The sequence below is a fragment of the Cyclopterus lumpus genome, chromosome 1, assembly GCF_009769545.1.
Source record: "Cyclopterus lumpus isolate fCycLum1 chromosome 1, fCycLum1.pri, whole genome shotgun sequence".
In the NCBI taxonomy this organism is placed as follows: Eukaryota; Metazoa; Chordata; class Actinopteri; order Perciformes; family Cyclopteridae; genus Cyclopterus; species Cyclopterus lumpus.
In genome coordinates this window covers 22,615,731-22,640,003 of record NC_046966.1, presented here as the reverse complement: position 1 = coordinate 22,640,003, position 24,273 = coordinate 22,615,731, and the positions used below count along the sequence as shown (strand labels likewise).

Below are 24,273 nucleotides of genomic sequence, written 5' to 3'. Positions count from 1 at the left end.
ACACACACACACACACACACATTTTAAAGAAAAGGCTCCCGTAAATTCCTAAAAACAGATGCTGGCTGTTTTTTAATTATTATTTTTTTAATTAAAATTATATATTTTTTTAAATCGAGGAAATAATTTGTTTGAGGACTATTTTCCGCAGTGGATTAATCCACATTTGTTGCTCTAGTGGATAATTAGTAGTAAGACCACATGAGACACACACACACACACACACACACACACACACACACACTTCTTGGTCTTTCCTTGTTGGGAAGAAGCGACGTGTAGAAAGTCACCAGATTCATCCTTTAAAGGTTTTCCTGTTCGGGGCCTGATCACTCTGTACGTGTCCCGCCGCCGCCGGCCTTCTGAATGTAGTGCTTTGTATCCCGGATGCATTCAGTTGTCCCCGAGGAAAACGAGACGTGTTGTGGGTTCAAGTGTTTCTGTATATTTTGGAATTTATTTTTTCCCACTAATCCACCGAGTCTGTGCAGGGGGGGTCCACCGTGCAATGGTTCTCCGTCACTACTGAAACTGGAGAACACTTTGCACTGTACGTTTCTAGCACTTAAAACACATTTTTAAAAAAAAATAAAAAAAACCCATGAAGGGAATCAAAACGATGCAAAACCTCACGAAGGAGAAGGCGGAAAGTGGGCGTGAACGACGTGTACGCTGCCTTCAAGTCACCTGGGGGGAAGACTGTAAATCTGAGCCTCTTACTTGAAAAAAATTAATAATTAAAATGTAGCCTTCTCGCCTCAGCTTCCAGGTAACAACTCGTCCCACGTGACCCGACGTGAGAGTAGCAGAAGTCCAGTGTAGCCATGACAAACATTTTGAATAAAAACCACACAAATTCAACTTTTTTTCTAATTTTTTTTTATTGTCATTTTGTGACCGCTGATGAATTCTCTTGACGACATATTTAAAGAGGTTTTATTTATACGTTGCTCTCATGAGAACTAATTGAGAGCTAATTGGGAGCTAATCGTCCTGTTAGTTTTATTTAATGACGGGTTGTTCGAATTGATTATTTTACCAATAGAGATTTTATATAAGGACATAGTCACAATTTGATTAAATAAATGATAATTTTTTTAATAAAATCCCCTTAATTTAAAGATAATTGATATATTAAAATACCTAATCCTGTAACTCTTAAAACAAACAGACTATTATCATAATTTTGTATTTCTAGTTTAGCATGTGTTTGCCTTATGATAGCTAATAGTTTCACGCTTCCTTCTGATTGGTCGGTCCGTCTGTTCTCCAGCCAATCATCATCATCATCGTCATCATCGTCCCGATCTACTTCTGCGTGGGAACGAGCTCGTCGATGTCCCGGCCGCCCTCCAGCCTCGTCTCCATGGCGACGAGCAGTTTGACCCCGTCCACCACCAACTGGCTCAGCGCCACCTCGCTCAGGCCAAAGGTCGCCGCGTTGCTCACGCAGTGCAGCGCCGGGGATTCTGGGAAATATGGGGGGGGGGGGGGGGGAGTCGAGTTTGAAACCCGGGGGAGCCTTTGACATCAAAACCCTTCAAACTGATTTAGTACGTTTAGAGTAAGATACACTTTTAATTAAAATGTGAATGGTTAAAAATACTAAAAATGTATATTTACACTCACTTTGACCTTGAATCCATAAATATCTAGAGACCATCTCGGACTTTAAGGGCCACCCGGCAGCATATAAAGTAATTAAAACAAGCTACACCTTTTTACCAGCTGCAACATTAAAGTGATCAACTCATCAACGCCTCAATAATTAGAATCCAATAATATTATATAGGTTATTCTGAAATGGCCTATTCTGCAAAATGAGCACTTTTATACTTGTGGTACTTATATATATATATATATATATATATATATCGAGTCACGCGGTGAGGTGGGTGTGTACCTGTCGCCATGCGGAGCCTCAGTCTCTGCAGGACGTCCTGCAGGCGCTTGTGCCCGGGGAGGTGTTGCAGCCTGAGGTGGACCCGGATCCTCAGGCCCGTCCCCACGTCGGCCGGAGAGCTGCTCACCCAGCCCAGCTGCTGCTTCCAGCTGAACGGGTGTCTGAGCTCCCGGTAGGACGCCTCCAGCTGGAAACGCAGGGGTCAAAGGTCATTAGGTCTTTTTTTTTTCCTTTCTCTTCTTTTTCCTTCCTCGTGTTTGTTTGTCTGCATTCATCCCAGTCTGACCAGTTAAAGACTGCTTGTGTGAACTGGCCAGATGGAAAATGTATTTATTGGTCTGATATAGTCTTTATATTTACGTTATTATTTACCCGTGGTATAAACATCTGGAGGGAAGGGAGCAGATGTCGTGAACTTACACTTCTAACGGGCTGTTGACTTTTTAGAGGTAGCGAGATGATGCTCAGAGGTCACGGGTTAAAAAAAAAAAAACAACAACAACCAGATATAGAAAACAACACATTCATAAAAACCGGTTCCCGAGACCCAGCCGCTGACCTTCTGCAGGTTGGTGCTGACGCACTTGAAGGCCTCGGCGACGTCGGCGTCGTCTCGCGTGGACACCAGTCTGAGGTGGTCCTCCATGTTGACCCGGACCACCAGGCGGCCATCTTCGCTGACCCTGCAAGCAGCGACGAGGTGACTTTGCATGTTCGACGAGAGAATTCCTGCGACGCTTCACTTGCGTTCTTAAACACTGGGAGGGACTGGTTTCAGGTTCACGTCACTGGGACAAGAAAAACACTCATGGGTACGAAACCAGACTGACCAGACCGCCCTGGCGTCGGGCCAGTCCCGGGCCACGCCGATGCGGAACAGAGAGGAGGACGGAGGGTCCAGGTTCAGCTCCCGCTGCTGCTCCTGGTTCAGCTCCTCCAGGAGGTGGAGTCGACCCGGCAGCCGCTGCAGAGCTGCGAGGAACAGAGGGCACACGCTGGTCGACTAACTGGTTACCAGCGCACGATTATTAGAGGAGCGGATTTTGGACCGGAACCCAAAAACGGTTGATCGTGTGGACAAAATAAGGTCAAACATACTAAAACGCGGACGTGCAGTACCTCTCCTGGCCAGCGCGAGGAGCTGCCTGCGCTCTCCTCGGCTGCAGTGCGTCGGGAAGCTGAAGTCGTCGACGCCTCGGACGACACTCACCTCGCAGCGTACGGCGTACGACGGGTCCAAGTCGCAAGAGCCCTGAACACGAAAACATGCGACGTCACAGTTACAGTTAGCGGCGTGAGCTAAAGCGTTAGCATTGAACAAATGAGAGAGGTCGAGCATCAGTCATGTTGGCCAGAATAATCAATAATAATAATATCATACGTCAGACTTCCTTGTTACATGTTGTGTTTATTGGCCTGTCGCCATCTTGGCTTTTTGTAACGAGTCATTTATATAGACTTCTATGCAGGTTGAAGGCGCTACCTTCAAGTTGTCGTGGTTGAAGTCGGCCTCCGGCGTCTGGCTGGTGATCTCGTGTTGGTGATGCATCTCGATGACTCGATCGAAGAAGTCACAGAACAGCACGTAGCACTGAGCGTCGCCCGCGACGCAGCCCACGGATACGGGAGCGGACCAATCACCTTCATCCACAAACGGGACATTCACATTCACAACCCTCCCAGGACAAAGGGAGACGTATTGACTTGTTTCTGGAGTTCTGTCACTTAAATGCTGTTTTCTAGTGGCCATAAGAGGAATGATTTGAATTAACTGACTAACTTTTACTTTTTTTTACCTTTAAATGTATCTAAATCTACAGCAATACAGTTATTCATATATATATATATATATATATATATATATATATATTATATATATATATATTATACATAAATATATATATATAAATTATATAAATATACATATATATATATATTTATAATATATAATATATTATATATATAAATATATATATAAATTATATAAATACATATTTATATATAAATATACATTAAAAATATATATATACATATATATATATATATATATATATGTATATATATATAGTTTCTATTTAAAAAATAATTCCTGGTTGTTACTCGAATGGCTTTCTTCCATCCGTTCTTCCTGACTTTAGTCTCTCTGACAGCCATCATCACCATGACATCACCATGACATCACCATGACATCACCTGGTTCCTCGAGGCCCGGGCGGATGACGTCATCGAAGATGACCCCGCTGTGGGTGCAGCGGTGGAACTGCCGGCGGTACATGGCCGGTGTGAGGATCCGTCCCATCCAGGTGGAGTTCCTGTTCAGGTCCGGAAACTCCTCGTCGGGAGAGAATCTCCTCAGGTGGAAGTGGGACATGGGGTCTGGGGGAACCAGGCTCTGAACACACAGGAAGGAAGAGCTTTTACTCTGAAGGATGTCTACTGTCTCACACTATTATGAATAAGCACGTCATGATTACCTCCAAAATTGTCTGGTACCTCGTCTCCATTGGAAAGGCAACCGGAGCTGCAACAAAAGCAAAATGTTGAAAACCTTTTTTTTTAATATGGCACCTTAAAAAAGTAGGTTTTATATCCATATTGTGAACTTTGACACATTTTTAAGCAACTGTTTGTTGGATGAGTCGAGTAAAGTTGTTTTTGGTATCCTAATGTTTCCTCTCTCTCACGCGGACACGGTCAAATAACGCTTAAAGACTAACCACAGAACAATTAAAACACGTTGCAGGTGTGAAACTGTGATGACCACAAAGATGAGAAAATTTGCTTTTTACATAATTCATCAACGAAGATCCCTTATTATCCATTAAGATTGGAACTGAATCGAACGTGCGTAAAGAACTCCACGTGCATCTCGTTTAAAGTCAGAAAACCCCACGAAGAGGCGTTCAGGACCACAGCGATCGACCGGTGATCACGTCGGTGTCGTCTGTTGGACGCCATCACGCCGAATTGATTTACTGAGTGAAAAACACGCAGCATGCAGTGAAAACACTCACGTTTGACCTTCCACATGTCGTCAGCCCGTACGACCGTCAGCACAACAAAGGGTCCGAGAATAGTCGCGTCGGTTGGCCGAGCGGCTCGTCCTGCAGCCGGCCAGGAGTCCAGTTACAATCCAAACAACAACGGCGGCCTTTTTATAACCGCACGGGAGGTGGAAAGGACCGCCACGCTTTCACTTCTAGTGGAGAACAAGTTAAAAATACTTCAAAAGGAACTTTAACTTGATTACAATCGTCACACATGTGTATGAAAGCCCATTTTAGTCACAATTATGAGATAGTAAGTCATTATTATGATAGTAAGTTATTATTATGAGATAGTAAGTCATAGTAAGTCATTATTATGATAGTAAGTTATTATTATGAGATAGTAAGTCATAGTAAGTCATTATTGTGAGATAGTAAGTTATTATTATGAGATAGTAAGTCATTATTATGAGATAGTAAGTTATTATTATGTCATAGTAAGTCATTATTATGAGATAATAAGTCATTATTGTGAGATAGTAAGTTATTATTATGAGATAGTAAGTCATTATTATGAGATAGTAAGTCATTATTATGAGATAATAAGTCATTATTGTGAGATAGTACGTTATTATTATGAGATAATAAGTCATTATTGTGAGATAGTACGTTATTATTATGAGATAATAAGTCATTATTGTGAGATAGTACGTTATTATTATGAGATAATAAGTCATTATTGTGAGATAGTACGTTATTATTATGAGATAATAAGTCATTATTGTGAGATAGTATGTTATTATTATGAGATAATAAGTCATTATTGTGAGATAGTACGTTATTATTATGAGATAATAAGTCATTATTGTGAGATAGTAAGTCATTATTATGAGATAATAAGTCAATTCCTGGTTAATTCTTCCTCTGTGGAGTCGGAGAAGATGATTTCATCTCAAACGTGGGAGACGGTTACCACGACGACCAGCTAACACATGATGGAATTCACTTGTCGCGTGTTTCTCGATCCCTCAGACTTTATTCTTCACTGATGTCACAGTGTTCACCGCTGTTAACTCGTGACTGCAACGCCCCCCTAGTTTACTTCTTGACCTCCATCTTCCCCTCCTTTCTTTTGCCACCTTCTGCTTTCACTTCATATCCTTCTCTTTGTTCCCATCTTGCCTTCTCTAAATGATCTTTTCCTTCGTTCCCTTCTTTTTCCGTCTGAACACTGTGGGAAGTAATGCTTCGGCTTTTCAGGGGAATCATTTTCAGTCGGCATCCATTTTAACTATTATCTCTAAACAATAAAACATCATTCATTCTCGTGCATCATACAGGTAATCATTACATTAGTCATAAACAAACAGTTACACTATTAAAACAGTGATCATCTCTTATGCTTTATAATACATTCCTTCCTATATTCTTCATAATATCCCTTATTAATGATCATATCTTTCTTTATGTATTGATTTAAAACATAAACTTTCTTATTTACATGTGCAAGTATATATAAAATATATAAATATTATAAAAATGTGAGGCACCACGTGTCGGCCTGTGGTAACGCCTTCTGGGTTTGATGCATTTGCACTGACAGAAAAAGAAAGGCGGGAGGAGACACACACTATCCAGGCTCCTGACAGGTGAGGGCGGTTTTTGGCTTAGTCGCTAATCGCTAATTACAACAATAGTAGACTGCTATTATTCTGCTTGTTTTATTGTCTTCTTTGTTGCGTTTATTCTCTTCATCTCTCGTCAGAGTAAATCGGCTGAACTACTGAAAGATGGCGGACAATCCTGTGAACAGCTCTCGTGACTCATTTATTGTTGTTCTTCATGAACCAACTTGTCAATGATTGTCATAAGCAGCTACGGAGAAGTTGGCTAGCGGGTAAAAGACAACGTGTGCTGACTTGTATAACTATAACGTATATCTGCTTCGTGAATCATCCGGTCTTTATATTAACGATAAGTGCTGACCTTCATAATAATAAAAGATACAGTGGGAGAACAGGAAAAAACGTAAGCGAGCGCGTTGATGGCTATTAGTTCAGTCTTTATGCTAAGCTAGCTAGCTAGCCGCTTGATGTGACCATAAACCGCATGGACAGGGCCAGGCTAGCAGTTCACAGTCTTTATGCTAAGCTAGCTAGCTAGCCGCTTGATGTGACCATAAACCGCCTGGACAGGGCCAGGCCAGCAGTTCACAGTCTTTATGCTAAGCTAGCTAGCTAGCCGCTTGATGTGACCATAAACCGCATGGACAGGGCCAGGCCAGCAGTTCACAGTCTTTATGCTAAGCTAGCTAGCTAGCCGCTTGATGTGACCATAAACCGCATGGACAGGGCCAGGCCAGCAGTTCACAGTCTTTATGCTAAGCTAGCTAGCTAGCCGCTTGATGTGACCATAAACCGCCTGGACAGGGCCAGGCCAGCAGTTCACAGTCTTTATGCTAAGCTAGCTAGCTAGCCGCTTGATGTGACCATAAACCGCATGGACAGGGCCAGGCTAGCAGTTCACAGTCTTTATGCTAAGCTAGCTAGCTAGCCGCTTGATGTGACCATAAACCGCCTGGACAGGGCCAGGCCAGCAGTTCACAGTCTTTATGCTAAGCTAGCTAGCTAGCCGCTTGATGTGACCATAAACCGCATGGACAGGGCCAGGCCAGCAGTTCACAGTCTTTATGCTAAGCTAGCTATCTAGCCGCTTGATGTGACCATAAACCGCCTGGACAGGGCCAGGCCAGCAGTTCACAGTCTTTATGCTAAGCTAGCTAGCTAGCCGCTTGATGTGACCATAAACCGCATGGACAGGGCCAGGCTAGCAGTTCACAGTCTTTATGCTAAGCTAGCTAGCTAGCCGCTTGATGTGACCATAAACCGCCTGGACAGGGCCAGGCCAGCAGTTCACAGTCTTTATGCTAAGCTAGCTAGCTAGCCGCTTGATGTGACCATAAACCGCATGGACAGGGCCAGGCCAGCAGTTCACAGTCTTTATGCTAAGCTAGCTAGCTAGCCGCTTGATGTGACCATAAACCGCATGGACAGGGCCAGGCCAGCAGTTCACAGTCTTTATGCTAAGCTAGCTAGCTAGCCGCTTGATGTGACCATAAACCGCCTGGACAGGGCCAGGCCAGCAGTTCACAGTCTTTATGCTAAGCTAGCTAGCTAGCCACTTGATATGACCATAAACCGCATGGACAGGGCCAGGCTAGCAGTTCACAGTCTTTATGCTAATAGCTTTAACTTGGCTTGAAGATTCATTTTATTTTCATTTAGTTAAAACAAAGACACGGCCTTCTCTTATTATATTATATTATAATTATATCAGGCCCATTTATTCTATTTTTTTTACACAGATCTATATTTTGTCTTAATCTGTCAGGTCTGAAACCTGTGGACGATGCAGCTGAACCTCAGAAGGAAGCAGGAAGCCGCGCAGTCCTCGCCCAGAATGGAGGCATCGTCAATAATGGAAACGTCAACATCACCGTCAACAACACGCCTGTTGTTAGTAAAACAATGTCCATATGTCTTGGCGTAGTCTGGATGTCCTACAAAATTATTAAAAGGATAAAGTGAAGTATCGGGATAGCACTTGAACGTGCCCCCGATAATGATCTGTAAATAAAATAAAATAGTATTTATTGTATCATGGTATTGTGTCATCACTTGTGTCAGCATCATTTTAATGAGGTGGAGCCACGAGTTTACATTTTCCATGTTCCCTTGTGGGATAAATTAAATTAATATACAACAAATTGTACAAACAATGTAAAAACAAAAGAACATCTGATATAAAAGTCATTGATTTTATTGTAGGACCTCTGTATCTATATGTGTAATCAGTTTGTTTCCCCTAATAACATGAAAACTATAAAAGGTAATACCAATGTTTTAAAAACGGAGCATTAAATAGATAATTATAGACCCGGTATCTTCCTCAATTTTCAAAAATATTAAGAGAAATTATTGGTGCAACAATTGGATCTCTGTGCGAGTAAAAATTAATTATTGAGTGAACATCAGTATGCATTTAGGAAAAATAGAACTACTACTTATGTGCACTAACGGAGGGAATGACGATGATGAGATCGGTATTTACGTTGACCTCCAGAAAGCTTTTGACACAGCAAATTATTGAGAACATTGGAGAAGTATTAGATAAGACCCAATGCATGATGGGAAACGCCTGAATGAACCCTGAGTCGGCTCTTTCACAGGAAGATGGAGGTACCTCTTTTTTTTTTTAACAGACGCAACGACCCTCTACCTGACGGGAAGTGTTCGTGTTTCTTTTTGCTCAATCGAGACTAATAAACTATAATAATAAACGCACAGTAGAACTCGTCTGCACACACACAGAATAAACTTCCTGTATTTGTGGGCAAACAGCTGCCGGTTTATCGTCATCATCTCCTTCTCTTGAAAAGAAACGCATTGTTTATTAAGTGGAGAATAAAAAAGACACTTTTCAGTCCTGACCAACACTTAACGGTTTCATACCTGCAGATTATTAGATTCCGATATATATCGGGATGACGGACTTAAATAACTTGATTTAAGCACCAAGTGTTAGATAATTAGGTCGTGACCTTGAGATAAGTGGCATTAAATAATTATGAGTGACCATCAAAGAATCCTGAAGCTGACAGGAAAAACTGTATCCATCTGAACATCTGTCAGACAGACGATATTTCCCGAAATGTCAAACTTTTTTTTTTACCAAAGTACCAAAATAAAAACAAACCCTGAAAACACGTTGTGGACCGGAGGCCTAGAGAGGGTCGAAACCGGCCATGTCCACCTTCACTTTGACAAACAGGGTGTCGTCCTTCACGTACGCCGCGTTTTGAGGGCTCTCCAGCTTGCCGAGGGGAAGGAAGCAAGAAAATCCAACGGCGACGTTGCCGGCGCACTCGGCGGCGGGTCGCCGGAAGCTTTTGGACGTCGGGTCGGGCCTGAAGCCGAGGCTCTGGTGGTTAGCGGCGCCGCTTTGATCCAGAACGGACAGGGACACGGTCTGCCTGAAGGGCCACGGCAGCAGAGCGTCGAAGTCCCCCGGCATCAGGACAACGTAGAGGGACAGGTGGGTCCCTCTGCCCTCGCCGTCCCCGTTCAGGTAGACCTTGGAGGCCATTTTGTAGCCGCAGGTGCCGGTGTGGAACGGCACGCTGCTCAGGCAGGGCGGGTGACCTTTGACCTCGGCCTCCCTCCTGCTCCCGAAGTCCTCGATCTTCCAGATCAGCTTGCCGTCGTAGGACGTCGCCGCCAGCTCCTGCAGGTGCTGCTCGTTCCTACCGAGCTGGGCGGCGTGGAGGTCCAGGAGACCCGAGTGCTGCTTCAGGTTCTCCTCCGAGGTTCCTGGGAGGAAGAAACGTGACGACAGCGTTCAAGTTTCGGACCCCCCGAAGCATACCGGACCGGAAACTGTGCGGGTTCATTTCAGGTGTTCTTACCCAGGTGTTCTCTGAGGACCTCGGCGGCCGACACTTCCTGGATCACGGCATCCAGAGACCTCCTGAGCTCCTCCAGCTCCTCCAGGCCGAGTCCCCGAGACACCTGCTGGACCTCCAGCTGGACGGTGGACAGGACGTCCTCCTGCCTGCTCAGCATCCTCTGACCAGACAGACAGACAGGCAGACGGACAGGTGACGCGGTTTTGATGCGGCTCGCATGCAGCTTCATCCGCCTGCGGAAAATAGTCCCCGACCGGACGTGAGAATCAAAGTGCTGCTCACCTGAGCCGCGGAGACGACGATGTGTTCGCTGTCGTTCTGTCGCAGCAGCGGAGGGATTTTCTTCTGCAGGCCGGCGAGCAGCGAGCTGTCCCTCTGGACGTCCTGCTGCAGCAGCAGCGCCTCCTCCTGGAGAACCTCCACCTGTGTGCACACACACACAGCAGCAGCAACAACAAGTAGCATGTAGTATGATTTTATAATCACACAAGGTACAGGTGGTCCGTTTTAAGAGACGTACCCGTTGCTCCAGGCGGGCGTTGCTCCTCAGGACCAGCAGCATGTGGCGGTTGACGGCGGCGTCCTGGTGCAGCTTCGCTCTGCCTCTCTTATCCTGCTGGGACACAACGGGGTGCTCTGTCGTCAAGGTGCTCCTGGCCTCGCGTGTCCCGACTGTGGCGCTTCAGGTAAAAACTCACCTGCACCGAGCAGCCGAACTCCCTGAAAGGACAGTCGACCTGAAGCTGCGCGCACGAGCCTCTGTGTTCTGTCAGCTGGGAGACGTTCACATACACGTTAGTGGGGTCCTGTCCTTCTGTGTCCTGGAAACCTTTTGTGTTATACTGATGTGCAGAGAGGTCTCCAGGTGCATGCTGGGAACGGGCTCACCTTGTGTCTGGGGACCTTCAGGGAGCAGCCGCTGGGACAGTCCAGCTCCACCTGCGGACAGGAGCTCTGCACGTGATCCTGCGGAGCAACGAGTCACCGCACTCAGCATCCCCGCTTATCAATAAACATATTGTCGGAGAAAAAAAAGGGACACCGCGTTTGTCACTTCACCTGGATGCAGCCGAGTCGCTGCGGTCGCCGGCAGTGCGGGCAGGGCTCCGTGCGGTGGGGACAGGCGTCGGCCAGGTGTTCCCGCATGTAGCGCCTCTGCAGCGCCGCCCTGCAGCCCGGATTGCAGCACTGCAGCAGCTCATACTGACACGACCTCAGGTGCTCCTGCAGAGGACGAAGTGGCGGAAGATTTATTTTAATTGGTTGTATAGAAGTCTATGCTTCATGTGTTAAAGCTGCATTCTCTCTACTGACCACCAGGGGGCGACTCCTCTGGTTGTATAGAAGTCTATGCTTCATGTGTTAAAACTGCTTTCTCTGTCCTGACCACCAGGGGGCGACTCCTCTAGTTGTATAGAAGTCTATGCTTCATGTGTTAAAGCGGCATTCTCTCTCCTGACCACCATGGGGCGACTCCTCTGGTTGTATAGAAGTCTATGCTTCATGTGTTAAAGCTGCATTCTCTCTCCTGACCACCAGGGGGTGACTCCTCTGGTTGTATAGAAGTCTATGCTTCATGTGTTAAAGCTGCATTCTCTCTCCTGACCACCAGGGGGCGACTCCTCTGGTTGTATAGAAGTCTATGCTTCATGTGTTAAAGCGGCATTCTCTCTCCTGACCACCATGGGGCGACTCCTCTGGTTGTATAGAAGTCTATATAAAATGACTCTACTTCTCTCTTGATTTATTCCCTCAGTAAACATTGTAAACATTCTTCAATACAGCAATTGAAATAAAAGATAAATTAAATTATTTAGGGCGTGGCTACCTTGTGATTGACAGGTTGCTACCACGGCGTCCGATCTGGGAGTTGTGCGAGAGTTCGTATTTGAACTTAAACCCTTTCAGAGTGAGTTCATTTGTAACTTTTTGAGCGCCTTCAAATGTCTTATTCTAATTGTCTTGTACTAAGCTCCACCCTCACGTGACGCCCCAGAAACCAAAGATGGCGCCGGGCCAAAATGCCAAAACCCTACCTGCAGGTGGCGTAACGTGACCACCGAGGTGCATTCTGGGTAGTTGGTGCAGTACACTTCTAAACCGGAGATTTCTCGTTTGCAGCAGTTGTCCTGGAAAACCTGCAGGTGGGAAAAAAAAAAAACCCTCTCGATTTAGTATCGGACGCGTTCAAAAATGTCGACCTGGTGATGGCGGCACACGTTCACGACTTGTGACCACGGACAGTTAAGAACGAGGTGAACCGCGTGACCTCGGCCGGCGTGATCACGGCTCCGTCCGCCGGACAAACTGGGCCAGACGGCGACGAGCTCTCCCTGAAACACAAAGCAGACCGATGTTCAACACGTGGCCAACGACAGCAGACTGAAACCTTAAATTAAAGGATTAATGCGGTGTGAAGTGTTATCGGCCCCCTACATCAGTCCTCGGAGGCAGAGGAAGCAGTAGATGTGTCCGCAGGAGTTCTGCTGAGGGTCGAGCACGACTCCGCCGCAGACGGGACAAACGAACTCCTCCCGAAGCGTCGACACAAACTTCAGCGAGTGCTGGACGGAGGTCAGCTCCGTCTCCCAGGAGCTCACCCCGGACCCCCCGGACCTCCTCGGGGCCTCCTCGGACAGCGGGCTGGACCCCTCGCGTCCTCCCAGCATTGGGTCGGGTGTCGCCATTGGAGTCTGCGGGAGGTCGGACTGAACCGATCACACAGAGGGGGGGGGGTATATAATATTATATTTATTCGGCATGTTTTTAGGGTAAAATAAATAAATGTACATTTAGGCAAAACATTTTTTATATAAATACATATTTGAATGAACCAGTGGCGCATTACAATACAATACTGGCCATGTTTTTTTTATATTTAAAGTTTAAAAAGAAGTCCGACATTAAAAACATTATTCCATTAGAAGTCGGCCAAACAAAAGTAAAGTAGTAGTTCTACTCGACTCCTGTCAGTCAATCGCACGTGCTGATGACGCACACGCGCGCGGTAAGTTATTACTCTGTAACAATAATGACCATCATCATCATATAAATATATGTATCGATATAAATCAATGTATTCAGTAAAGCTCAATGGAAGTGAGGGTTTCAGTGAGTTCAGGCTGCAGGGGAATCCCCGCTGCTGCGTCTTTTTTAAATTCAACTTTTAAAAAACTGACCTGAGAACAGTTTGCGTCACTAAAAACAACCACACCCCGACCCCTCTGATCCGCTCCAAACGTTTAGATGTCTAAGTGATTTACTTTCGCTTTCTCCCCGAGGCGGAACGTCGTCAGGTTTGGTGCATTTTTTTTTCTCTCTCCTACCTCTCAAGTCTTCAAGCAATCTCACCTGAAGGCCCCTGAAGGCACCACCGCGCTGCAGTGGGTCGGTCCCAGCGGATCGATATCACTGATGAGGGATCGATGATCTGCCCTCCAAACGGCAGCGGAAGAGGAAATTACAGAAGCAGGAAGTGAGTCCGCGTCAACAACCTGCTGTTATTTCTACTGAGTGAACTCATTTACATGAAATATGAATTGGGTGTTGTGGGAAGTACTCGGCACACATATCTGTGTACAATACTCTGTTGCAAGTACAAGTACTACCTTCAAATTCCACTCAAGTACTCACTCAATGCTACTGTATATATTATAGATGTATACATTATTGGTACATTGTGTTTATCACTTTAATGTTGGAGCTGGTGTTTAATAATACTTCATAAATAATCAGTCGATTTATATTTTGTATCAATATTCTGCTCTCTGCAAAGTAACTAATGCAGTAACAAAAGGTACTGTATAATTATGTATAAATATATTGTAGCAGAAGCAATGAAAACATTTTTGAATCTCTTACAATACACTGTATACACTTTCATTTTTATTTGTTCATTTCCTTTTATTATTTTAAATTCTTAAATGTAATATGCCCTGCTATTTTATTGTATTATATATTTGTAAACATGTTTGCTGCTGCTTCAAGAATAATATATATATATATATATACACACATATATATATATACACATATATATATATACACACACACATATATATATACACACACATATATATATATATATGCTTATGGAGTCACACAGCACCTAAAATAAAAACAGGTGGTTTGGGGTGTGCTCTGGTTTAATTGTGTGTTCAGATGTGAAGAATTTAAACAGTCCGATGGTACAAATGTCTTTTTTTTTTTAATGAGACGTCTCAGCAGCTACATTTGAACAGCAATATTTTTACACGTTGAAACTCAAAAAAAAAGGACTCTTTAAGTTTGACTCTATGACTCCAGTTACATTTAACGCTGTGACGCACGGTTTGTCCAACAAAACAAAAAAGCATTAAGAGCACTTTCACAATGATTTAAATTCACACCAAGTCCAAACTGATAGCACCAGGAAGAAGAAGAAGAAGAAGAAGAAGAAATAAATAACAAAAACAGACATCTGAAGCTCACGGTCCAGACGGAGATAACATTTAGGTTGTTTAGTTTCAAAATGAATCTTCAACATGTGGAGGAAGGGGGGTGGGGGTGGGGGTGGGGGGGGGGGGGGCACAACAGCTACTCTGAGAACGTTAAATCCAAACCACGGAACAATTATGAGAACAGCGAGGAACGTTTCTCATTTGGCTGACGGGACACATTTCTACACACATCAGGGTACTTTTTAGTGTTAAAAAAAAAAAAAAAAGAAGGAAAAAGTTAGTTAATGAGTTACTTGACAGCTGGTTACAAATGAGTGGAATAGATACCAGACTGTACACGTGGATGTGTAACGCTACTGTTCACCACACGGAGGTGCTCTACCGCCGCTTCTGTGTCTCAGCGAGTTGTCGAAGTCCCAGCCGATGTTTCTTCTTCATGCTCGGCATCAAACCAACAGCGACTTGACTCCATATTGTGCGTGGACATCTTCTTCCTCGGCGAGCTGTTGCACCGGGTCCCAACGTTCCTTCATCACTACAACACCAAATGTGGATTAATCCGCCGCTGAAAATAGTCCCCAACTAATGCACTATTTCCTTCTGCTCGTTTGATTTTTTTTAGACGTTTTAGATTTCAGATCTTTTAGGGTAATTACCGAGACTGCTTCTTCAGTAGGAACCGAGCCACAGACACGGTGAGTCAGTCGGTATAGAGAGCGACTGACACGATGTTGGCTTGAGTGTAAACACGAGACTTGTTGACGATGAGAAAAACACGCCAGACAGCCTCAAGTTTTTCCTCATTTGGATCTCGGCTTTAAAAAGGTTGTACGTAGGAGAGATCGTAAAAAGCCCTTTTGGAGAAGGTGTGACCACGTCAGTGACCCCTAGTGGCCGCAGCGTTCACGACGGCCACAACATGAACATGTTAGTCCTCAGGGTGGCGCTAGAGGAAGGATCATGGGTTAACGAAAAAAATCCTCTGGGCAGCCGGTAGTTAACACGAGAGTCGGCGGACTCGGTACACATTACATGTAATAACTCTGGAAAGTGGAGGATTAAGACGACTCAAAAAAAGATGATAACTAAAATGAAATCAATAAAAATGTTGACTTTCTTAATGTAAGAAGATACACGGATTCAATTGAATTTAAACCTAATTCAAAGTTATATTAGACTCTATTACTTTATTTCAATTAGATTAATTTAACTGTAGAAAATACTGCAACATCCATCTTTTAGTATGTACTTGGCTGCTGATGAATACTTGATAAATCACTTTTGAAATGTACACGGTACCGCTGGCATAACGATAAAGAGAAGAAGAAGAAAAAAAAGCGTGGACCCAGGATCGAACCCTGTGGGACGCCATGTGTCAGGCTCCGCTTTTGCAAAACAAAGATTTGAAAAAAAACAGGTGTCCATCACAAGTCCTGCGGGAAAGACCCTGAAAATACTGTCGACCAAATAATAAACACTTTGGATGGTGTTCCTTGTACATGTGTCACCTTTATGTTCTTGTGTGGTGAGAGTAGAAAAAAAAACGTGACACTCGCTGTCCTTGTTCTGAAGAATTAAGTCACTCGAGATTTTCCCCACAGGACCTGAACACAGCAGCTTCAGATTGAACATTTTTCTTTCTCGCCTCTCTTCGGCAGAAACTTAGTCCGAGGTCGGTCAGTGGAGGGAGGAAGACGAGGCCTCCGATTGGTGGACCGCCTGGCTGGGGGGCTGCTGGGCGGAGCTTGGACCCGACCCACCGGGGTTGCCGCCGAGGGTCATGGGAGCGGGAGGGCGCGGGTTGAGGCGGGGGGGCATGGGGTTGGAGGGGCGAATGAGTGGCGGGGGCTGCTGCAAGGTGGGGCGGGGCTGCAGGAAGCGGGCCTGCTGTTGGAGGGGCGGGGGCTGGCGGTGCAGGGAGGGCGTGGCCGGGAGGGAGGGCCGCAGGAGGGGAGGGGGCTGGTGGAGGGAGGAGGAGGTGGTACTGGACGTCACTGGAATCTGAGCCGAAGAGGAAGAGGAGGCAGCAGGAGACGCGCCTGAGGAGGTCACCTGACCCTGCAGTAAGGAGAAGAGGGGGGGGGGGGGGGGCATAGAAACTGGGTCTGAGGAACGCGTTTTTGAAGTAAACCTTTTGTTTTAAATGGCCGAACATGCACCAAAAGTGCATACACTTTGATGCCTCGACTCCGACCATGTTCAGATTTCATTTATTTGAGTAATTAATAATAATAATAATAATACCACTGCCGTCGCTTTTACTGATTAAAATGGTAAATGACGCTGATGGTATGTCGCTACCAAAAAGCGACAAAACACCAGAAACGACCCGCATCCTGTTAAAAACACGCCTCACCTCTTCGTCCTCCTCGTCGGTGCTCTTCCCCGACGGTGTGGCGGAGCTCGTCTTGCCCTCCTCCCCGGAGGTGACGCCGTCTCCGTTGGGAGCTCGCGTCCCCTGCTCCGCCTCCCACTCCTGCAGCACCTCGTCCAGGTTGAACCGCCGCCGGTAGTTCACGAAGAAGTTCTTCACCTGGCCCACCGTCTTGTTACCGATGACGTCGGCGATGGCCTGGAAGTCTTTCCCGTACTTCCTCACACCTGAAGAAACATCGAAGAAGAAAAATAGGCAATTGAAAGGGAGGGATTTTATCCGGTGGTCATTAAGTCCAATATTCTCTCCTCTTTTACCTCCGTCTTTGGTCTCCTCCAACTCCTGAGGGAAATATCTGTCTCTTTAGCTGCTAAAAGCTCCCTTACGTCCACCAGCTGGTCTCTAACTACGTCCATCTGCTGTTTGCTGTTGAGCAGGTCGTCTTCAATACAGCGGGGTCATCACAAAACAGATAGGAAGTGCCAAAAAAAAAAAAACTAGGAGCTAAAAGAGGCTTAAAAAAAAAAGAAGCTCAGTAGAGTTCTGCTAATTTCCTGTTTTGAGCTACGATGACTCCGCTCTCATCTGATCCACCGCTAACATCAAAATATTGATGAATGCATCTTTAAAAAGACACAGGAAAGATAAGGTATCCTTTACTACAAGTTCTAGTTAACGGCACATTACTGAAGATAAAAGGCTTTTTTTTCCTTCTTTGTTGGCTTTCAGCTCCTTTAACCCGTTACTCCATCGCCTGTGAAGAAGCTCACCTTGAACCGCCAGGAGCTGCTCGTCTGTGGTCCAGCGGGCGTTCACCTTCTGGTTACTCTGCAACAACAACGACTTGACGGTTAGCGACCGATTCATCAAAACTCAACGCTTAAAGAATTTTATGTTTCCACACAGGGCAGAAAAGCAATTACCTCGAGAGTTAAAGAACTATCAAACAGTCTGATATCCTTTAAATAATATTATTATTATTATTATTATTAGAGAATATTGCTGCATTCAAAAGTATGACCTACGTATTGAAAGTAAAAGTATTCGTTTGCCAGTGTACCATTATGTTACGATACCATTATTGCTGCTGCATTAACACATAAACAAGCTTTACGGGTACTTTTGCTCGTTAAATCTAGAACAAAACTTATTTTATATACTGATGATGTGTTTTGTGTGTAAAATCTTCATCTGAAATGCAACTTTAAGTTTTCAAATAAACATAGTGGAGTATAAAAGTACAAGCTATGCCTCTGAGATGAAGTAGAGTATAGGTACAAAGTAACATAAAATATGAATTAAAAAAGGGATGGTCACCTCAGCCAGTCTGAACTCTTCGATCCCAGAATCCAACATGTGCTTCATCCCGCTGTTCATCTGCTTGGCGTTCTGCACCTGAAGAACGAGGTACACAAACACTCAGCTTAGCCTTCTGCGTGACACACGGTGTCCTCCACAGTCTGCCAGCAGGGGGCAGCGCAGCTCAGGCACGGCACAGGACGACTGGGGGAAAAGCACCTGGGGTCCTTCACCTGTGAAGACAGAGCGAGCTGCCCAGTTCACCGCTGAGTTGTGTGGACGTGTTTCCTGTGATGATCTCGGACTATCTGGGGAGTCTTAATTACTCTGTCCGTCAATAATGTCGGTGTACAGGTGTTTACAGCTGTTTTACAGGTGGTTTGCAGGTAGTGTACAGTATTTACAGGTGGTGTACAGGTGTTTACAGGTGGTGTACCACACGTTACACCACCCGTAAACTCCCTGTAAATACTGTACACTACCTGCAAACCAGGTGTTTTACAGGAGTTTTACAGGTGGTGTACAGGTGGTGTACAGGTGGTTTATGTGTGGTGTACAGGTGTTTTACAGGTGTTTTACAGGTGGTGTACCGGTGTTTTACATGTGTTTACAGGTGGTTTACAGGTGGTGTACACGTGGTGTACAGGTGTTTTACAGGTGTTTTACAGGTGGTTTACACGTGGTGTACAGGTGTTTTACAGGTGTTTTACAGGTGTTTTACAGGTGTTTACAGGTGTTTTACATGTGTTCTTGCCCTCATTAGTGTTTAGCGTCATTATTCAAGACACAAAGCTAAACTCAGGTTCCGGACCGTCCCCCCTACCTGTCTCTTGAGGGACACCTGCTCCATGTCCAGCTGACGGAGGAGTGTGTTGGCGGCGGAGGCGCTGCAGGACACGGCCACCACGTCCTCCTGGGTCAGGTACATGCCTTTGGGGGGGCGGCAGCGGGAGCTCCGCTGGTGGTGCCGGTGCTGCAGGGTGTGGTGCTCCCGCCGGCCCAGAGCCACCTTGGAGCCCGGCAGCACCGGCTCCACCGGATTCTGGGGTGTGGAAACACAGAGCTGCACACCGGCCATTTTTAAATAAGATCTTGATATTGAACCAACAGTTATATATATATATATTTTTTACTCGTCTTTTACTACATTGTGTCAGTTTTGTGGGCTCGATAGATTTAAATAATGGTCATTGTTCTAGATTAAGTAGCTAATAAAACTAATTAATAAAAAAAGACAGATTCATCGTAGTAAAGGGTCAAGTTGAAAAAAAATCAATATATATGTTTAGAGAAATATTATAATAATATAAAAGCCCCCTCTTAGATTACAGTCCACGTACCTCTTTCTTGGTTTCCTTGTTGGGGTCGTAGTCGCTGTCGTTGGCTTCGATGGGAGGGGCCTCCTCCATCTCCTCATCACTACGGCAACCAGAAGCCACAATTCAGTTGGTACACTTCAACACAATAACAACAACAAAAACAACAGCCGGCCAAGATCCCAAAACGGACACATGAGATGCGTAGAAGAAGAACGTAAACATGACAACTATGGTTTGTCTGAATAAAAATAAATGTTTTTTGCCAACATAAAAAAAATACTTTGAAGCATAGAAATAAAATTGTAATATATATTTAAAAAATGTAATATAACACGTGTGCATTCCCACACCCGTGGGCCGTACCTGTCGTCGCGGTTGCTCCTGTTGGCCAGTTTGCGAGCCTGCCGGTCCATCAGGCTGGTCCTGGACCGGGTCTTCTTCCAGGAGTAGTAGTACTTCACCAGGCTGGAGATGGATTTGTCCGGCAACTGTAAGAAGAAAAAAACATGTTAGAAGTCAAGATTTACTGCTCATTCAGTCTTTTTAAGTACAAGTATACAGGTAGTAAATGTACTTGGGGGTGGGGGGGGGGGTACCATTTGCTGGATGCGGTGGAAGCTCTTGCCGTGGAAGCTGAAGGCCTGTTCGAACAGCACCTTGTCTTCCACCGTCCACTCGTCTGGAAACGGGGTGAAGTTCGGCAAGTCGGCCAGAGACTTCTCGATGTTGTGTTTGTGCCAGAAGAGCATGCCGAGTGCCTGCACACACACACACACACACACACACACACACACGCAGTGCGAGAAAAACATCCGATTTAAAAAAGAAAAAGAAGCTTATATATTACATGTTGTATATAATTGGTCACAGAGTTTCTATCGTAAACTAAATAAAACGTGCATGTCAGCGTGTGATCTTCACCCTGAAAACCAGCTTTATTGTATTTAATGCGGTTTGCGGGTTAATGCCGGCTGTCCGAGTGCCACAAACTGATATTTTCCGGATCGTAATAGTGGATCCTAGTGATGGCATGTTTAGGGTGTATATAAAAACGGTTAAACCTCTTTTTACTACTCCGTAGCTCACCTGCTCCACGTTGTATCCGTGCTTCTCTTTGGCCAAAGCGATGTATTCGTCCACTGTGGGGGGAGGGGGGTGGGGGGAGACATACACAGTTGGATCAGTCTGATGGGGAGGGGGGAGGGGGGGGAGCTCAGCTGTGCGTGTGGATGACAGGAAGTGGACTTACATTTGGAGTCGACGATGGTGTGATACGGAGACCAGACCAGCATCCCTCCGCTGTCCTTGTCCGTGTACTTGGTGGCGCCTGAACAAACATCACACTCGTCACACATTTAAAGGGCCACGCCGCCAACGTAACGCGTGGAGTTCAGAGCACAGAAAACCTGACGAAACATCTTATGTTCAAAGCTGTCCAGAGTTCAGTTGCATTGTGGGAAATGTCGTATCCATTGTTTTTAGATTTGGACCCACACTAGATCGCTAGCCCTTTTTTTTTTTTTTTTTTATGTTTCGCCTTTTAACTTATTTGTTGGTTTCTATAAAATAATTGTGCTGCCATATGGAGCAAATATGTTTAGGGAGGTAATCTATTACAAGAGTAAACTTTAAAAAAAAAAAAATGCTGGATAAAGTTTTATCAGATTTCTTTGCATTTTTCATGCTCAAATATTAATGGAGGAATGTGCTTTAAAAAAACTTGTGTCAAAATCCCACACGAAAAGAAAAGAAATAATATACAAGTCAGAAAATTATATAAATAAAAGAAGAAGAAAAAAAAATAATAATAATAAAAAAATAAAATAATAATAATAAAATATATATATATTATATTATTTTATTTTTTTAATGGAAGTCAGTGTTGGAAATCAAATACAGGACTTTATTGCCTTGGTTTTTGAAAAGTAATTACTGTTAATTTATTATTATTATTATTATTATTATTATTATTATTATCATTATTATCACTTATTTATTTATTTATTTTGCCCGCAGCCTTTTCTCTCACGTTGGCCAAAAATAATATATTACAATATGTCATATAAGTGGAGGGAAACTAAAGAAGGAGAACGTAAACAAACCAACTCTTAGCTCCAGTGATCAGAAATGTCACAAGTTGTTGGTGAGAAGGTAGCCTCGGCTCACGTTTCTCTCTCTCCGGTTAAATAACAAATCATGAACAGAGATATAAATGAACCAACACCTCGTTTAAAGTGTCCCAGTCACGAGTTTGAACGCGTCCACGTGAAGCTGTGCGCGTGTACGCGCGTAGTTCACAGTGTGTTCCCGAAGGCTAACGTGTCCGAGGCTACTCCCCCCCGCTCCTCCCCTCCGTCTGTCCGTCACTCAGGTAGAAACCAGTAAAACTCACCGGGCTCGAACTCGGGAATGTTGGCCTGATAATCGGCTCCGACCCGCATCCCCACATCTGTGGAAACATCAGCATGGAAACAATTAGATATTGTTCTTTTCTTATTTAAACATTTTTATTTTTTTTAAATTTAAAAAAAATAATAATAATGTTCCCGTTCAAAACGCGCACATAAACGCAACCGAGACGAGCCGCTGTTCGAGGCTATATTACTCGCCGTGTTCGTCGTCGCTGCCGCTCTCGTCAGAGAAATGTCCGTTGGAAGCGTTGGACGGACTCTTCGTGCCGTTCGAGCGGCCTTTCCCCAAGTACTCCGAGCCTTTGTCCATCATTCCCGGCATCTTTGCGCCTCGAATTCGCCGTTTTTTTGTGGTGTTTTTCAGCCGCGGCGTCGGGATATAAAATGTCACCAGGAGCTGGAGGTTTTTTCTTTTTTTTTCTTCTTCTTCTTCTTTCTGCTGCAGTTCGCTCGCTCGCCGCAGCTCCGTCCGTGTCACTGCCGCGCTCTTCGCCTCGCCGCTTTATTTACAACCACTTCGGGCTGTGAACGACAGCAGAGTCTCCTCTAAATATGACGTAGTGTCGATGTGTAAGAGACAGCTGCGAGGGAAGTTGTACGCCCGGTTGAAGCGATTACGGAGTGAGAGCCGGCGGGGGGGTCTAACCACCGCAGCGGAAGGCTTTTTACGCACCGTCGGGCGGCAGTGCGACTCCAGCTACTGCGGCAGCAGATCCCTCCGCCTACACAAACTAATAAACAATTTTTTTTTTTTTTTTTTAAATAAATACTTAATCAAATCAAAACCGAGATTTAACAAGCAATACAACTTAGAATAAGATAAATAAAAAGCAAAACTGAGTCTGACGTATCTGGAAATTATAAATATAACATATAAACATAACTGTAAACGTCATAATTTCACATAAAGACAAGTCACAGGTTATTCAAAAATAAATATATTGACATTACTACATGACGTGAAGTCAACTGATTACATGTTGACAATAATTCGGCGTGTTGTTTTTGTTTACTCTCCTCGTTCAGCAGTCGGAGTTCCTGCACTGACTCCTTGTGACCAGCAGGGGGAGACGGCGCTCAACAATCCAACAGCAGAGAGGACACAGTCAATACGGGCAATACAGATAATTAAACTCTCTTTCTGATCAATTATAGATTATAGAGGATCTTTACAGAGATAACTGTTTAAATTAATTCTACTGAAGTAGTGCAGTAATCTGTGTATGGTTTCAGTTTATATAATAAAGGTATATATAATAAAGAAAACATAATTATGAGCCAAAAAGAACATACAAAATAATAATTCACATTTACAGGAGTTAAAAGACAAGTTCATTGGAGTGACTCAAATTCCCCAAATTATTTGGGGACGAAATCTGCATTTGAAAAAACTTATAAATATTGTTCTGCATCTACCCTTTATTTAGGATAAGTCCCTTTTAGGAAAATAGTTACAAAAAAAATAGTTGAGCAGCAAAAAATAGTGTCCATAAAGTTTAAAAAGATCGTCAGCTCAACATTATTTGTTTATTTATTGAACTCTGCTGCAGGGACCCTCATGAACCACCACGTGAAACTCTTTGATTCTGAACACTGATGCGTTCAAGGTCCCGTCGGGCACAGGGGACACCTCAAACTACAAGACAGCAGATTACATGTTTTACCCAGAATGCATCTGGCACTCTAGTGTTTGTTTTGTTTTGTTTCATCCCGCCTCCAGTTGAGTACGTGGGAGTTATAATCTGAATAAATACAAATGGCGGAGCACCACGCACCATGTAGGCGTGAGGATCCGCCTTAAGGCCCTCTTCATCTTCATGGTGCCATTGAGCTAATCATCACAAACCAATACCAAGTTCAAGTTCCCCCTCTTCCTGTCTGGAAAAGAGACATGTTGCGTTTTAACTTTTGATTAAACTAGTTGTGGTCACTTTTAATAAAGTTTGTAGTCGTTGAGCGAGAGGTCATAAGGTCACGCCCGTCACTAAATGCTTAAAACTCTGTGTCAGGGTGTTTGAAGTCATCGTGAACCACAGATAACAGTTCATTGACTTTCAAAATGGCCGCTATAAATGTT

The 24,273-nt window shown here is 44.4% G+C and overlaps 3 protein-coding genes across 5 annotated transcripts; all 3 read right to left on the bottom strand.

The window, feature by feature from the left end:
- Positions 1-906: 906 nt before the first annotated feature.
- Positions 907-5,190, bottom strand: zgc:172076 (uncharacterized protein LOC563955 homolog). Its single transcript, XM_034525483.1, has 9 exons — positions 4,918-5,190; positions 4,378-4,424; positions 4,097-4,295; positions 3,387-3,544; positions 3,023-3,155; positions 2,734-2,875; positions 2,463-2,586; positions 1,904-2,090; positions 907-1,469 (listed from the first exon to the last, which is right to left on the bottom strand). The coding sequence occupies exons 1-9, from the start codon at positions 4,931-4,933 to the stop codon at positions 1,309-1,311; spliced, it is 1,167 nt and encodes a 388-aa protein (XP_034381374.1). The 5' UTR covers positions 4,934-5,190; the 3' UTR covers positions 907-1,308.
- Positions 5,191-8,555: 3,365 nt separating this feature from the next.
- On the bottom strand, positions 8,556-13,837 carry traf5 (Tnf receptor-associated factor 5). Of its 2 annotated transcripts, none has more exons than XM_034561173.1 (11): positions 13,706-13,837; positions 12,791-13,062; positions 12,624-12,687; positions 12,391-12,492; positions 11,414-11,578; positions 11,243-11,320; positions 11,053-11,127; positions 10,875-10,970; positions 10,637-10,777; positions 10,355-10,514; positions 8,556-10,259 (listed from the first exon to the last, which is right to left on the bottom strand). In XM_034561173.1, the coding sequence occupies exons 2-11, from the start codon at positions 13,039-13,041 to the stop codon at positions 9,673-9,675; spliced, it is 1,719 nt and encodes a 572-aa protein (XP_034417064.1). In that variant the 5' UTR covers positions 13,042-13,062; positions 13,706-13,837; the 3' UTR covers positions 8,556-9,672. The 2 variants fall into 2 exon arrangements, with proteins under 2 accessions (XP_034417064.1, XP_034417152.1); XM_034561261.1 differs by having other exon boundaries at positions 10,875-10,967.
- Positions 13,838-14,542: 705 nt separating this feature from the next.
- Positions 14,543-22,831, bottom strand: rcor3 (REST corepressor 3). Of its 2 annotated transcripts, none has more exons than XM_034561633.1 (12): positions 22,395-22,830; positions 22,178-22,234; positions 21,035-21,112; positions 20,872-20,924; positions 20,382-20,543; positions 20,149-20,273; positions 19,807-19,885; positions 19,290-19,529; positions 18,485-18,562; positions 17,938-17,995; positions 17,150-17,394; positions 14,543-16,851 (listed from the first exon to the last, which is right to left on the bottom strand). In XM_034561633.1, exons 1-12 carry the CDS (start codon positions 22,516-22,518, stop codon positions 16,471-16,473), a joined length of 1,680 nt encoding a protein of 559 aa, XP_034417524.1. In that variant the 5' UTR covers positions 22,519-22,830; the 3' UTR covers positions 14,543-16,470. The 2 variants fall into 2 exon arrangements, with proteins under 2 accessions (XP_034417524.1, XP_034417603.1); XM_034561712.1 differs by having other exon boundaries at positions 15,954-16,851; positions 19,290-19,508; positions 22,395-22,831.
- Between the last annotated feature and the right edge of the window lie 1,442 nt (positions 22,832-24,273).